This window comes from Cherax quadricarinatus, chromosome 35 (genome assembly GCF_038502225.1).
Source record: "Cherax quadricarinatus isolate ZL_2023a chromosome 35, ASM3850222v1, whole genome shotgun sequence".
In the NCBI taxonomy this organism is placed as follows: domain Eukaryota; kingdom Metazoa; phylum Arthropoda; class Malacostraca; order Decapoda; family Parastacidae; genus Cherax; species Cherax quadricarinatus.
This window is the reverse complement of record NC_091326.1, coordinates 490,046-506,991: the sequence shown is the minus strand read 5'-3', so window position 1 is coordinate 506,991 and position 16,946 is coordinate 490,046. Positions and strand designations below refer to the sequence as shown.

General features: G+C 36.5%; 1 protein-coding gene across 1 annotated transcript in view; it reads left to right on the top strand.

Annotated features, from left to right (window-relative positions):
* Rok (Rho kinase) overlaps positions 1-16,946 on the top strand; it is a 147,892-nt gene that overhangs the window by 10,407 nt on the left and 120,539 nt on the right. Inside the window, exons 3-9 of the mRNA XM_070091512.1 lie at positions 1,710-1,791; positions 4,306-4,430; positions 4,538-4,709; positions 7,884-8,001; positions 12,104-12,188; positions 12,408-12,691; positions 15,330-15,421. Coding sequence (XP_069947613.1) covers positions 1,710-1,791; positions 4,306-4,430; positions 4,538-4,709; positions 7,884-8,001; positions 12,104-12,188; positions 12,408-12,691; positions 15,330-15,421 — 958 coding nt within the window. The remainder of the gene's footprint in view (positions 1-1,709; positions 1,792-4,305; positions 4,431-4,537; positions 4,710-7,883; positions 8,002-12,103; positions 12,189-12,407; positions 12,692-15,329; positions 15,422-16,946) is intronic.

Here is a 16,946-nt window from a genome sequence, read left to right as displayed (position 1 = left end):
GAAATAAATATAAATAACTAATTTTAATGGTAAATGAACATTACATACCTTTGTTAAAACTCTTGTTAGTGTATGGAAGAAGGTGAGGAGGTGAGAAGGAGTTGAGGTTATTGTTTGGAAGGGGAATCCCCCTCCATAAGGACTTAGGTATCAAAGCCCTATATAGGGTTAATTCCCTTCTTTGTCTTTTATTGGCACTTGGACCAGCTTGAGAGTCACTGCACCCCTGTCGCACAAAAAATCTGTCCAGAGAGACCTGTTTTTGGCGTCTCTTTAAGATTTGCCTACAATGGGACTAGACATTGTCATTGAACATGTTGCAGACACGGCTTGCATCAGTTTTGTTAGGGTGATAATTCTCCACAAAAATTTGCACCTCACTCCACTTTGCACAAATGTCCTTAATCACCGAAGAAGGCACATTCTCCCCTCTCTTTTCCTCCTCCTCTGGAGCAATTTCCTCAGCTGCAATCTGTTGCTGTTCCAGTTGAAGGTCTTGCAGCTCTTCAGTGGTTAGCTCTTCGCTGTAGTCTTCCTCCAACTCATCCACATCCTTGCCACTCACATCCAACCCCATGGACTTCCCGAAGGACACAATAGATTTCACAACAGGCGTAAGGTTGTCAGGGTCAGCCTCAAACCCTTCAAAATCTTTTGTCAGGTCTAGATTCTTTGGAGCTCTCTTCCATATTTTATTTTGTATGAGATTTTCAGTACTGTTGAGAGGTATAGTGATGGAGGAAGCCATTAATGGTGTGTTGGAATGGTCTGGGATGTTGTGTAGGCATAGTGTTGGTTAGGAAGAAGGTTGGTTATGGTTTTTAAGTGACATTGTTGGGACCATTTATGTGGCTACTGCACAGTGTACACATGCTTGATTTGAAGGGAAATGAAAATTTTATTTTTAATGGTGATACATAACATGAATTAAAATTACTGTTTAAAACATCATTAATTATAATTAAGGCAGTTCATGAATTACAGAAAGAATAATTGACCAGTAGCTATGTATATAAATATTTGAATTTTTTTTGTTATTTATTAACACATTGGCCATTTCCCACCAAGGCAGGGTGGCCTGTAAAAAGAAAAATGTTCATTATCATTCACTCCACTGTCTTGCCAGAGGCATGCTTACACTACAGTTATAAAACTGCTTCTGAGTGCAGTCACTGTAGTACTTCCCATCTCCAGGACTCAAGTCCGGCTTGCCAATTTCCCTGAATCCCTTCATAAATGTTACTTTGGTCACACACCAACAACACATTAAGTCCTAAAAACTATTTGCCTCCATTCACTCCTATCTAGTGCATGCTCGCGCACGCGCGTGCGCATGCACACACACGCACACACGCGCACACACGTGCACACATGCGCACATGCGCACACACACACACACATACATATATGCATGCTTACTGGAAGTCCAAGCCCCTCACACACAGAACCTCCTTTACCCCCTCCCTCCAACCTTTCCTAGGCTGACCCCTACCCCACCTTCCCTCCACTACAGATTCATACACTTTTGAATTTTTATGTTTAGACTTGAATGAAATAAGTAAATAAAAATTTTTTTGAGGCAATACAACAGATTATTTCCTGGCTAAAATAGTTCTGTAATAATAAATACTTTACCCCTTGGAAATGACATTTATGTTCTCATATGTGGATCATTTTCATTAATCACTAATACTGCTTTATGTCCTCAGGATGCAATGCAGGCGATGGTCGCAGACTGCGATCATCAAGCCATCAGAAGAAACAAAAATGTGGAGGCATTCATTAATAGATGTAAGTTGGAGTGTTAATGCTTGTGTATTTTCTATTTATCAAAAGTTACTTTGGGCTTTGGTGTTCAAGTTTTTAATCAGTAGTTTTCTAGTATACTATTAATTATATTATTGGTTTTTAACTTTTTAAGTGTATGTCACTAAAATTTTTACCAATCTTTATTAGTTTATTGATTCATTTCTTATGCATAAATTTATTTCCTGCTCAGATTGTTGAAAAAATTAGTTTAACCCTTTCAGGGTCCAAGGCCAAAATCTGAAGTCACGCACCAGTGTCCAAGAATTTAAAAAAAAAAAATTTGTTATTTTTTCTTATGAAATCGTAGAGAATCTTTTTGTGAAGGTAATAAAACAAAAAGTACGAAATTTGGTGGAAAATTGACGAAATTATGCTCTTGCGAATTTTGATGTGTCAGCGATATTTACAAATCGGCGATTTTGCCGACTTTGACTCCCATTTTAGGCCAATTACATTATTCCAATCAACCAAATTCTTAGCTATTTCACTAGTATTACTTCTATTCTATCGATTGAGCACAAGAAATCGCCAAGTCAACTGTTTCAACTACAAAATAAAGTGATCGGAAATTGTTAATTTGGCCAATTTAACACAAAGTTCAAAATATTCCAATTTCAAAATAGGCTCCAGAATAAACAACGTAGGTATTCCTGGAACTAAACTAACATTTCCTCTGTTCATTAGTTACAGTTTGAGGCTTTACAAATAAATTCCATTTTGATTTTTTATTCACATAATGATTTTTTATTCACACCAAAAAATAGAAGATTTACTGTTATGCAATACTGTAATAATTGTATAAATATCATCACCATATTTGTGAATGTATATTAGACCCACCAGCTGACGTGTATTAGATGTGTGAGGTCGTTTGTTTACTCTTGAATATCGGCAAAAATTTAACATTTCCGCTACTTTGAGCTCAGTTTCAAGCCATTTCCAGTGCTAAAACCAATCAAAATCATCTCTATTTCTGTAATATGTCTTCCATTCTATCAAATGAGACCAAGAAATCGCAAATACAACTATAAAAAACATACGAAAAAACACTGCAAAGTCGCTGTTTTAATCGAAAAATCATGATTTCAGTTTTTTTCTCTCATTATACACAGTGTGCTGCAGGATCTGTTTTATGTGGTGCACACATACCACATAGATGTATTCTCTCATATCTAGGCCCAAATGTACCACTCACAGTTTATCAGAGTGAGCTGAGCTCATGGCGTAGATCTACGGTTTGGACACTCACCGTAAAGCCGTAGATCTACGGGACGGACCCTGAAAGGGTTAAGTGTATAACTATACTTAATTTTTTCAGTATATGGTACAGTAGTTATCAAGAGATTTAGTACAGTGTAAATTTGAAGATCAGTTTCTAATAAAGTTCATAAACCTGGTAGTTTTAATTATACCCAGAAAAATATTAAAAAACCTGCACACAAAAATAAAAATACTTTTCTAGTGCTTGATGTTTGTAAGTCAGGGATCCTCTGTACAATAGTGTTTTCAGGGAACAAGACTCTTGTGAATACCAAGGGTTTGCTGTAATTTAAAAAGTAAATCTTGTATAATTTTGAAAATTAAGTAATAGTTGTAGAGCAGTGAGTATTGTGAATCTCATTTCATGATTTTTAAAATTATTAACTATGCCAGCCATCTCTCAGCAAGGTTGGGTTACCCCAAAAAATGGAAAATATCTCTTATCATTCATTCAGTACTTGTCATGCCAGAGCTTTGCAGACATCACAGTTTAAATTGCAGCGTTATCACGCCTCTACCTGGAGGTGTTTTGGGGGTCAATGCCCCTCAGGCCCAGTCCTTGACCAGGCCTCCTGGTAGATCAGGGCCTGCTCAACCAGGTTGGCCACATGTAATGCAATGTATGAGCCACAGCCTAGCTGACCGGGCACTGACTTTAGGTCTTTGACCATTTCACTCTTGAAGACAGCTAGGGGACTATTGGTAATTTACCTTATGTATGATGGGAGTTGGCTGAACAGTCTTGGATCCCAGACACTTATTGTGTTTTCTCAAATTGTACTCGTAGCACTCCCAGGGAGTACAGGTCGAGGTACAGGCATTGCTTCCCATTTGGCTAACCAGTCTCCCAGTATAGCTTCATAAATTATTTTTTTTTTTTTTAACATGCTGGTCATTTCCCACGAAGGCAGGGTAACCCAAAAAGAAACACTTTCACCATCATTCACACTATTGGTGTCTTGCCAGATGTGCACAGATATGAGAGTTTAGATGTCATCTAAGCAGCAAATATCTCAAACCCCTCCTTTATAGTGCAGGAAATGTTTATATATACAAGCTCTCATGTGAAAAGTAAGAAAGCACTTGGACACAATCAGTGTTTGACACTAATCCAAGCATATGCATATGCTAATGTAATAAATTTAAAAAAAATGTGAGAAAGTAGGTACTAGGAGTGGAATCACTTATTCTTCATATATGCACTAAATTATTATATATAAAAAAAATTGCTTGCAGATCGTGAGTCCATACTGGATGTGGAGCTATTGCGAATGCGAGCTGAAGATTTTACCAACATTAAAGTCATTGGCAGGGGGGCATTTGGCGAAGTTCAGCTTGTTAGACATAAATTTACTAAAAAGGTATGTTGAAAAAAAAGATTTCAAATGACATATGCTACTAATTCTATAAATTTGTTTCCATGAGGATTTTATTTCTACAAACAAATCTCTTAATTTTGTATTTTCAGGTATATGCTATGAAACTGTTGAGCAAGATTGAAATGATCAAGCGATCAGATTCTGCATTTTTTTGGGAGGAGCGGGACATCATGGCTCACGCTAATTCCGAATGGATTGTGCAACTTCATTTTGCATTCCAGGATTCTAAGTTCCTTTACATGGTTATGGATTACATGCCAGGTGAGGAAACCACAAAGTGGTTATATTGCTTAAAAATTAATAAGCTAAGCATTTTTTTCAAATTGTAGCTTCAAGTAAATGGAAAGCTATATGAAAGAAACCTTATCTTTTTGCTTTGCACATTCAGTGTGTTTCACCTTGAATTTTGAGCCATATAGTAAAGGTAGGCTCGCTCACATAGGCTGCTCGCAGTGTTCTCTGTTCTGATTCATATTGAAGGTAGGTTTGTTTACCTCACCCTCAGTTCTGAGGTATATATATACTGAAAGTAGGTTTCTTCACTTCACTTCACCCTCAGTTCTGAGGTATATATATACTGAAAGTAGGTTTCTTCACTTCACTTCACCCTCAGTTCTGAGGTATATATATATACTGAGAGTAGGTTTCCTCACCTCACCCTCAGTATTGATTGATATTGAAGGCAAGTTCTGCACCTCACCTTCAGTTCTGATTCATATTAAAGGTAGGTACCCTCACTTTATCCTCATTTCTAATTTATATTGAAAGAAAGTTCCCCACATTACCCCGTCAGTTCTGATGCATATTGAAGGCAAGTTTTTAAAAAAAAAAAAAAAAATCTTAGATTAACAATGTATTTTTATCAATTGAATAAGACTAAAATGAGTGGAATCTGATAAAGGCTTGTGATTTTATGGTGCGTTGATGTTGGCAAAAAAATGATCACGCATCAGCAACAGTGGCGTACTTGTGCTAGCATTATTTACATTTTATGGTGTATTGATGCCAAATTTTGATTGTTTTTGAGTTTGTATTGTTTTTAATATTGTGTACACTAATTTCTTATATTAGATGTATTTCATCAGTACATCAAACTTCCAGAAATGCATAACCCAACATTGCTTTACTTGGAATATACAGTATAAACTTGTGTAAATAATTTCTTTTTTAATTTTTGTTAATTCTTTGGTCCTATAATATTTACAAGGATTAATTATAATATTACAATTGTTTCAAGGTGTAACACACTTCAAAATATAGTGATAAGTCAAATTGTTTGACTGCCATATATTGGCTTTTCCTAGATTATTGTTGTAATAAAGTTGGTAGAATTACCGACAATATGTAAAGTAAAAGGACACAAATGCAACTAATGTGACATTTATTGTGGCAACGTTTCGCTCTCCAGGAGCTTTATCAAGCCATTACAAACAATACATGGACACAGAGGGTATATAAAGGCTCAGAGTGAGGTGCAATACTAGTGAGGTACCATTTCGATGTTCACTAGTGGTGGTAGTAGTAGTAGTAGTGACAAAAGTAATACAATATGGTAGAGCAATTAATTCGTACATGAGTAAAAGGATATAAAAGCTATTACTTGGGTAACATAAAAATAGGTTGGACAAATATAGACTGGAAAGAGGCAGCTTGTTTCAGTGTTCACTCTCTGTAATGTGCTTTGTGTAGTATAACAGGAGAGACTATGTGATGGCAGGGTTTACTGTTTTCAGGAGGATTCTTGCTAAGACTTCGGAGATTGTGAAACTGCTGTTGTTTTGTTTAATTGTATTCGAAACAGCGATCAGTGCTGATTCGAGGCACTTGCGTCTGCGGAAATTAGTTTCTTTGATCACTAATTGGGTGTCTCTGAATTTCATGAGATGATTGGTGTGTCCATGTATTGTTTGTAATGGCTTGATAAAGCTCCTGGAGAGCGAAACGTTGCCACAATAAAATGTCGCATTAGTTGCATTTGTGTCCTTTTACTTTACATAGATTATTGTTATATAGCCAGGCTAGGGAATAGCCTGGGTTATGTTAACATAATGTAATTTCTCTGCGTGCATAACGTCTTCAAGACCAATATAAAAAATATTAGCAAGAAAATCTTAGTACAGTTGTTTTGAGGTGTAATACTTGTTGAAATGTGGATATGTCACATTATTTTTCTATTGGGTTATCCTAGGATGAATCAGTATAGTGTGCTTTATGACTGAATTTCACTACTAGTGTCATGAAATTGTGATAAATTTAGAATAAATAAGGCATCTTCCTGCCAGTTCCACGTGTTGTTTGCTGGTAGGGTAGTTGATGGTGGAACAGGTCCTGGTTTCATTTTTTCTTACACTAGTTAGTCTGTGTTACCTCCCAAAATGCATGGCATGGACCTGCCTGGTCTTAGATTTTTTTCTAAGGCTTGAAGAGACTGTAGGAGACCCAAACAGTTTCTGGAGGACAAAAATATTGGCAGGTGGTGTATTTGAATATACAGAAAACTGCCCAACAAGTACAGTCATCACCTGTCTACAATAGTGTTGGACACAGTTAAAGGGTTAATATATTGATGGATGGATTGTAAAGAAGTGAATGCTAAAGTCTTGGGAAGAGGTATGGAATTAAAAGACGTTGGATCTTATATAACAAGGGAGTTGTCACAGTATCTCATTTCCAATGACACAGTTGTTTTGGGAGAGTCTGAAGACAAGTTGCAAAGGGCAGTTACCAAATTTGAGTGAGTATGTAAGAGTAATATATTAAAAGTGAACATAGAAAAAAGCAGAGATAGCAAGATGTCTAGACATCAGAATCATGTTTCATGACCATGTAAAATGGCAGACAGATCATGGAAACTGTTACTTAAATTCAGCATACACTTGACTTGTCTTTTTTAATAATTCTTAGTTTTGTATTATTTCATTTTCAATTGATTAGGCCAAGTCTGTAAAATGGGTAATTGATCTACTTATCTTAATTGGGTGTTGGCTTCCATTCCCAAAGAATTAACTGTAGAGTAGATTTAGGGTTTAAGAAACTGTTGTTGGATTTCAGGCACTTTCCTGGGTTTCTGATTTTGGAGGATTTAGTGAAAATATTTCAGTTTTCTGAAGTTCTTGATTTTGTAAGTCTGTATTTATGGTGTCTAAATGTCTCTCTTTCCACAGCATGTATAAAGCTACAAATAGAAAGGCTTTTAATCATTTTTTTTTTTAATCTGGGTGGGTATCAAAGTTTAAGGTTTTTAGCATGTGGCTAAACAAGAGTGTCATAGAAGTAAGAAGTGTCTAAAATTTAAAGACTATTTTTAACTATATCTATTAACTTGGCAGCTCTGGGGAGTGAACCTTCAGCTTAAAGTAGCCCCTCGCTCAGTAGTCATAGGGATTGCCTGCTCTTAAACATATCTACCATAGATTGTATAATTGTCCTTTATAGGTGGTGACTTGGTGAACCTCATGTCCAACTATGATGTACCAGAGAAATGGGCTAAATTCTTTTGTGCTGAAGTTGTTTTGGCACTTGATGCTATCCACTCCATGGGCTTTGTTCACAGGTTTGTTATTTTAATTTGTTCTTGTTTAATTACTGATTTTCAGACTTTGTTCATTATAAAATTTTGTATTGACTTTTTTTTTATCCAAGTGCATTTCAGTCAGACTTAAACTGAAGTTTATTTTTAAAAGTACATTATAAAGATGTGTCAAATTAAAAATTTTGATACATAAAGAGTTGCATTTTTTGCGGAGCCCATATCATGTGCAACATTTTTGAGGACGTCTTAACAATTACCGTTCTTAAATAGGGCATATTAATTTAACAAATTTATTAGTAATACAAAAATTACTATTCAATTTTTGTTATTAAATACAAGAGGAAAGTATTCTAATACTCTTCTAACCCTAAAACTGTCCAAGGCCCACAAATTTCATGCTCCTTCCATCTCTCAGTTTTTGGAAAATACAAGAAAAATTCTTCTCTAAACTGGTTGAGAATGTTTTCCTTAAGGTAGTGAAACCAAAAATTCAAAATTTGATGCAAGACTTGCAGAATTATGTAGGTGCAGAGTTGGAGGTCGGGGAGCACCTTTACGTAACCTTGATTTCACTCAGTTTGAGGTCTGTTTTAAACTAATTCTTATTCCTGGCTATTTTGCTAGCATGTCTTCTATTTTGTTCATTGATTGCAAGAAATTGCTATTTAAACCATCAGAACTATATTTAACTGACAAAAATCTCCACTGCATTAGTATGACTTCAGTTCTGTCTATTTGCACCCAGAAACAGCTAATAAAACCATGAAAACCACACACAAAAAAAAAAACCCAGTTACTATTTTAACACAAACTCAGGGTTAGAGGTTACCCATTCCCACAATGCACTGCATGGGTCAGGATTTTTTTTTTATTTATTTATTTTATTTATTTATTTATTAACAATTTGAGCATACATACAGAGGTACAAAAAAATACAGATAAGAGCAGCATGCCAAAGCCACTTATACTATGCATAGCATTTCGGGCTGGCTTAAAATTAATTACACAGACCCACTATATTGTCTAGGCCAAAATTTGTCACACAGTAGATTTGAGGGCTTTCTGAATTATGCATAGATCTACAGCACCATCATAAATCCCACTCGTGTAGATCTACATGGCTAAGAGTTAACTTGTTAATACCATATAATACTGTACAATACTATCCCCTCAAAGGAAGTTCCTTGATGCTGGTGAGGGGCTCTTGATCTAGGGAATTGGATCTGTGCTCCGGTTCTCTGAATTGAACCTGAAACCTTCCATCCCCCCTCCCCCATGTGCTGTATAATCCTATGGGCTAAATGGTCCCCCATGATTATAATAATAATGTACAATACTATACAATTTACATTTGAGATAGTATAAATAACATGGTGTACTGTGGTTGAATTTTTATATATTAATGTGGGCTAACCTAAACAAGTTATTTTTTTTTTATTAACACACCGGCCGATTCCCACCAAGGCAGGGTGGCCCGAAAAAGAAAAACTTTCACCATCATTCACTCCATCACTGTCTTGCCAGAAGGGTGTTTTACACTACAGTTTTTAAACTGCAACATTAACACCCCTCCTTCATATGCATTACCACACATGTAGGCTTAGTGTCTAATTATGCCATCTTTTTAATGCCACATGTATTATTTATGCAGTTTATTGTAATGGTCGAATATACACATTTGTCAGTCACTTCAGTTAGTTTAAATTTACTTGAATAGATCGAGGATAGAAGGGGTATTATCTTATTAATCTTTACTTGACATCTGTAGTTGTTTTTTTAATTATATATACCTCTAATGGAGACGAATGGTACTTGGGACCTGACGATCTGTTGGAGTGTGAGCAGGGTAATATTTAGTGAAGGGATTCAGGGAAACCGGTTATTTTCATATAGTCGGACTTGAGTCCTGGAAATGGGAAGTACAATGCCTGCACTTTAAAGGAGGGGTTTGGGATATTGGCAGTTTGGAGGGATATGTTGTGTATCTTTATATGTGTATGCTTCTAGACTGTTGTATTCTGAGCACCTCTGCAAAAACAGTGATAATGTGCGAGTGTGGTGAAAGTGTTGAATGATGATGAAAGTATTTTCTTTTTGGGGATTTTCTTTCTTTTTTGGGTCACCCTGCCTCGGTGGGAGACGGCCGACTTGTTGAAAAAAAAAAAAAAACCTCTAAATGCTCTGATTTTTCTGCATGTTTACATACCTCGAAATACAAGACTGTATGCAAGTTTCCTTCATTATAATCTTGCATAGCATTAGCCTTTCTTGATGTTATAATGAAGTATAGAAAATTCTAAATTGTAGATAATTCTGTCATTTTACTTGAAAAAAATATAAATTAGAGATTTTTTAGTTTTATGAAGTATTTTTTACTTTCTTGCAGAAAGTAATAAATTTAAGATAGTCTTTCAGATTCAGAACATTATCATATGTCCAATTTAAAAAAAATAAGTTCATCAAGCATCCAACTTTTAAATTTTAGATCTGTTAGATCAGTTTTCATAATTTATATTATTGCACTGGTATTAAGTATACCTAATCCTGTAATTGTCTGCTAATATCTAAAAACTAATGTAGTGGATTTTTAGGCATAAAATTTTTTTTATGTTTGACAGGGATGGCATAAAGGGAAAGGGGCAACTGGGCCTTAAGTGCCCCCCCCCCCAATTCCATCACCCCTTCAAGACACATCCCTTAGCCCTTTCCCCATTCCCTCTTCTAACTAGATTAACACATCTAAACCCCTTCTATATAAAACTTTTGGAGCTTTTTTCTAATGCCTGACATTAATACTGTATTTAAGATTTAATACTATTACAGTATTGGTGCACTCAGTCCTACTTTCCCTATGATAATATGGGACAAGATTGGGTTAGGGACATGTAATCATTACAATAAATTATAAAGTGCCACTACACCTATGAAAATGGCAAAAAGGTTAATAATGATTTTGGTGATATTTTTTTTTTTTCCAACAAGTCAGCCGTCTCCCACCTAGGCAGGGTGACCCAAAAAGAAAGAAAATCCCCAAAAAGAAAATACTTTCATCATCATTCAAGACTTTCACCTCACTCATACATAATCACTGTTTTTGCAGATGCGCCCAGATAAAACAGTTTAGAAGCATATATGAAGATACAATATAAAAAGTGACCTGAAATAATTACAATATCAGGGCCCCAGTTATATATATACTGTCCTATTACACATCCCACCAAACTGCCAATATCTCAAACCCCTCCTTTAAAGTGCAGGCATTGTACTTCCCATTTCCAGAACTCAAGTCCGGCTATATAAAAATAACCGGTTTCCCTGAATCCCTTCACTAAATATTACCCTGCTCACACTCCAACAGCTTGTCAGGTCCCAAAAACCATTCGTTTCCATTCACTCCTATCTAACACGCTCATGCACGCTTGCTGGAAGTCCAAGCCCCTTGCCCACAAAGCCTCCTTTACCCCCTTCCTCCGACCTTTTCGAGGACGACCCCTACCCCGCCTTCCTTCCCCTACAGATTTATACGCTCTCCATGTCATTCTACTTTGATCCATTCTCTCTAAATGACCAAACCACCTCAACAACCCCTCTTCAGCCCTCTGACTAATACTTTTATTGGCTCTACACCTTCTCCTAATTTTCACATTTTGAATTTTCTGCATGATATTTACACCACACATTGCCCTTAGACAGGACATCTCCACTGCCTCCAACCGCCTTCTCGCTGCAGCATTTACAACCCAAGCTTCACAGCCATATAAGAGTGTTGGTACCACTATACTTTCATACATTCCCTTCCCTTTATATTCATAATCACTAATATTTACATTTGAATTTAGATATCGTTACAAGAAAATATATTTAAATGGCTTTAGGTTTAGTTTCATCTACACAGCAATTTTTTTTTTCCCTTTAACACTGGCTGTCTCCTACCGAGGCAAAGTAGCAATTTGTTTGTGCTTTGTGAAACACAAAAATATTAAAGGTTGATATTTTCAGAGGGTTCATTGCTTCACAGTAGATTCTGAGGCTATAGCATCATTTAAAGTTTAATTTCATTGTCATGCACTGTAAGTACATTATTACGTGTGTCATGTGAATAACATTTAATTTCTTTCCCCAGAGATGTGAAGCCTGACAATATGCTTTTGGATAGCAGTGGCCACCTCAAACTGGCTGACTTTGGCACTTGTATGAAGATGGATAAGGTAAGTCACTCAAATTTTGGATATCAATAAGTATGAACAAATTATACACACTTGCATGAAGTTTTATATTCTCTTGTATTTTGAATTGCTCATTTTACTTGTTAAAATTGCAAAGTTTATGCAACTTAATCATAGTTTTCAGCCCCCAAAACAACTGTAATTTAATGCAGAAATCACACACATGAGATATAATTTAGAAATAGTGTAATTTTTTTCTAGGATGGCTTGGTAAGATCTGACACAGCTGTGGGAACTCCTGACTACATCTCCCCTGAAGTTCTAAAGTCTCAGGGTGGTGAGGGTGTCTATGGTCGTGAGTGTGACTGGTGGTCAGTAGGTGTTTTCCTCTATGAAATGTTAGTAGGGGACACTCCTTTCTATGCCGATTCTCTAGTTGGCACGTATGGCAAAATCATGGACCATAAAAACTCCCTTAAATTTCCTGAGGATATAGAAATATCATCTGAAGCGAAGAGTCTCATATGTGGTTTCTTGACAGACAGGTAAGATTGTGAGAGCATTAATTGTTCAGGGCTCTGATTTAATATTTGTGGTAGTATAAAGCCTATTTCAATTCTCATTTCTGAAATCTTTTAAGGGTGTCAAAAATAACCTCATTCTACATAAAGAAATGTGTGTTACCAGTTCATTGTACTAGAGCATTCTGTATGAACAATCCATAGTACTCTGCTATAAATCCAGTACATTATCTCATTTAATTCTACATGTCTGAATATTGAATAAAAATGGTTGAAATAATGATGCTCAGAAAACACAGATGTTTGTACATGATAGAAATATTCTGTTAGTCCAGTTAAAAGGGTATTGTGTATTGTGGTTATCATGCTGTAAAAGCTGTGAACACTGTATATAGTAGTTCTTAGTTGTGCTATTAACTTTGTGTATACTGTAAGTTTTTTTTTTTTAACAAGTCGGCCGTCTCCCACCGAGGCAGGGTGACCCAAAAAAGAAAGAAAATCCCTAAAAAGAAAATACTTTCATCATCATTCAACACTTTCACCACACTCGCACATTATCACTGTTTTTGCAGAGGTGCTCAGAATACAACAGTCTAGAAGCATACACATATAAAGATACACAACATATCCCTCCAAACTGCCAATATCCCAAACCCCTCCTTTAAAGTGCAGGCATTGTACTTCCCATTTCCAGGACTCAAGTCCGACTATATGAAAATAACCGGTTTCCCTGAATCCTTCACTAAATATTACCCTGCTCACACTCCAACAGATCGTCAGGTCCCAAGTACCATTCGTCTCCATTCACTCCTATCTAACACGCTCACTCACACTTGCTGGAAGTCTAAGCCCCTTACCCACAAAACCTCCTTTACCCCCCCCTCTCTAGTTTTCACTGAATAACATGTGCTCAAGTAACATGTTTTCATTAAGACATGATTGAAATTTTGTGAGCCAGTTTTGAGTAGCACAGGATGACGACCATGTAGTGCGATCTTACACCCCTTTGCTGAGTGATTTGCTTTATGCGTGGCATTTGTTTTTATGGAGGAGGCCTAGTCTTGTTTTTTATGCAAATATCCTCCGATGCCACCAGTTCACTGTGTCTAGGCATCCCATATCTGCCTTGGCCATGTGTTATTGAATAAATTTTTGATCTCTTCATCCTATCTCGTCTCTGGATATTAACTGTGGCACTTTTGTTGATGATATTGTGCATTTGGGAGATACTAAAGAAAAGTTGCAAAGGTTAGTGAATGAGTTTGGGAGATTGTGTAAAGGTTGAAAGTGAACATAGGTAAGAGTAAGGTCATGAGGGTATCAAACGATTTAGATAAAGAAAAATTGGATATCAGATTGGAGGGAGGAGTATGGAAGAAGCGAATGTGTTCGGATATTTGGGAGTTGACTTGTCAGCGGATGGGTTTATGAAGGATGAGGTTAACCATGGAACTGATGAAGAAAAAAGGTGAGTGGAGACAAAAAAAAAATTATCCATGGAGGCAAAGAAGGGAATGTACAAAAGTATAGTGGTAGCAACACACTTATATGGGTGTGAAGCATGGGTTGTAAATGCTGCAGTGAGGAGGAGGCTGGAGGCAGTGAAGATGTCGTTTCCAAGGGCAATGTGTGGTGTAAATATTATGCAGAGTATTCGTAGTGTAGAAATTAGGAGAAGGTGTGGAGTTACTAAAAGTATTAGTCAGAGGGGTTGTTGAGGTGGTTTGGTCATTTAAAGAATGGAACAAAGTCGAATGACTTGTTGGGGAAGGAAGGCGGAGTAAGGGTCATCCCTGAAGGTTGGAGGGAGAGGGCAAAGGAGGTTTTGTGGATGAGGGGCTTAGACTTTCAGCAAGCGCGCATGAACATGTTAGATAGGAGTGAATGATGACGAATGGTTTTTAGGACCTGACGAGCTGTTGGAGTGTGAGCAGGGTAATATTTCGTGAAGGGATTCAGAAAAATTGGTTAGCCAGACTTTGAGTCCTGGAAATGGGAAATACAATGCCTGCACTTTAAAGGAGGGGTTTTGGGTTATTGGCAGTTTGGAGGGATAATATTCGTCTAAGCCAGTGGTGAGCAAACTATGGCCCGTGGGCCACTTGTGGCCTGCTGAAGTTTTTCATGCGGCCTGACAAGATCAAGTCATATACTCATGTTATTTGGGAACAAAATGTTAGTAAATTTGAAAAAAAAAAGTTACCATGCAACGCCAAATAATATTGTGGAACATTAACGCGTTACCCGCAAATGGCGGCCCTTTAAAATTGTGAATTTCTGAATGTGGCCCATGCACTGAAAAGTTTGCCCACCCCTGGTCTAAGCTGTCATATCTGGGCACCTTTGCAAAGGCAGTGATTAAGTATGAGTGATGATGAAAGTGTTGAATGATAAAGAAAGTTTTTTATTTCTTTTTGGGTTTTTCTTTCTTTTTGGGTCACTCTGCCTTGGTGGGAAACAGCCGACATGTTAAAAAAAAAAAAAATACAGAACCTTTGTCTTCTAAACTACTATATTTTAATAATGTCTCAGGAAAGAGATTTAGCACAGCTTTTGTTGATACAGCAACTTCCTATAGAATAATTTCATATATTGTCAATCAGTATGTTGGTCATTCTGAACTAGTATTATTGTAGAAAGTAACTTGACACACTTCTTTCAGGTTAACAAGGTTGGGTGGAAATGGCGTTGATGAGATCAAGAGACACAAATTCTTTTTCAACGATCAGTGGACCTTTGATACCATCAGAGAATGTAAGTATTCTTAATACTGTTACTGTATTAACATAAACATCAATCCCATCTAGAGGTTTTGTTCAATGCCTTACACTTTTGTTCTTAATTTCCCATATACAGTATGGCATTTCAGTGTTAAGGTAAAGTTTGATAGAGAAAATGGTTGTGGAGTGGGGAATACATATCATCATTGAATTTTTCCTCTTATTGTTTTTCAGGAATGTATCCCCACAACAGCTGGTAGTTGGGTTTATGTTCTTGTATCGTACAGCAAATGCAGATGTTCTTGCTATCCAAATTCATAATTTATTCTTCATATTTAGTCAAAGTAATTCTGCTAACATGTAGAAATAATTGACTAATAATAATAATTCTGCCACAACAGGTAGAAAATCACTTTGTCTGGAAGAAGGCTTTTGCATTTTTTCTTCTTATTTAGTATCATTATTCTTGATAACATGAAAGAATTTTAGGCTTTGCTGTAATGGATTATGGAGATAGGTAAAGTGAAGGTGCTTGGTCATCCATGACTTGAGCAAGTTATTAGTCTCCCACTTGATATTTACCAACATTTTTCTTGGTTAAAAGCACTTAAAATAGTATTGAACGCAAAATTTTATACAAGTAAAAGATAGTTTAGAGATTTATAAATTTTCCTTTTCTGTATTTTTATATTATAAAAAGTCAGTACAGGAGGGTCCTGCTTATACAGTATTTTAGATTCCGGGCTACTGCTGTAAAGTGAGACATAGGCTTTCTTTCTTTCTTTCAAATGCATATGAAAGCCTGATAACATATTTACACTATCTTATATTAAGAATAGAGCTAGGCCTAAAAAGTGCATATACAGTATACACATTACTCACCATAAAATAATTTCATCCTTAGCTGATAGTGAGTAGTGAATATATATATTGTAAGAAGTCTGAATAAATGAAGAATGGGTATAACTGAAAACTGTTCCATTAGTGAAATGCTGTAAAGTGAAGCACTGTAATATGGGGCCATCATGTATATACATGACCTTTGCACATTTTGGAAGGAAACACACACAAAAGCCCAGTCTCTCATACATAACTGGTAAAATATGCTCATTTTTTTTTCAACAAGTCAGCCGTCTCTTACTGAGGCAGGGTGACCCAAAAAGAAAGAAAATCCCCAAAAAGAAAATACTATCATCATCATTCAACACTTTCACTTCACTCACACATAATCACTGTTTTTGCAGAGGTGCCCAGAATACAACAGTTTAGAAGCTTATACGTATAAAGATACACAACATATCCCTCCAAACTGCCCGAACCCCTCCTTTAGAGTGCAGGCACTGTACTTCCCATTTCCAGGACTCGAGTCCAGCTATATAAAAATAACTGGTTTCCCTGAATCCCTTCACTAAATATTACCCTGCTCACACTCCAACAGCTCGTCAGGTCCCAAATACCATTCATTTTCATTCACTCCTATCAAACACGCTCACGCATGCCTGCTGGAAGTCCAAGCCCCTCACCCACAAAACCTCCCTTACCCCTTCCTTCCAGCCTTT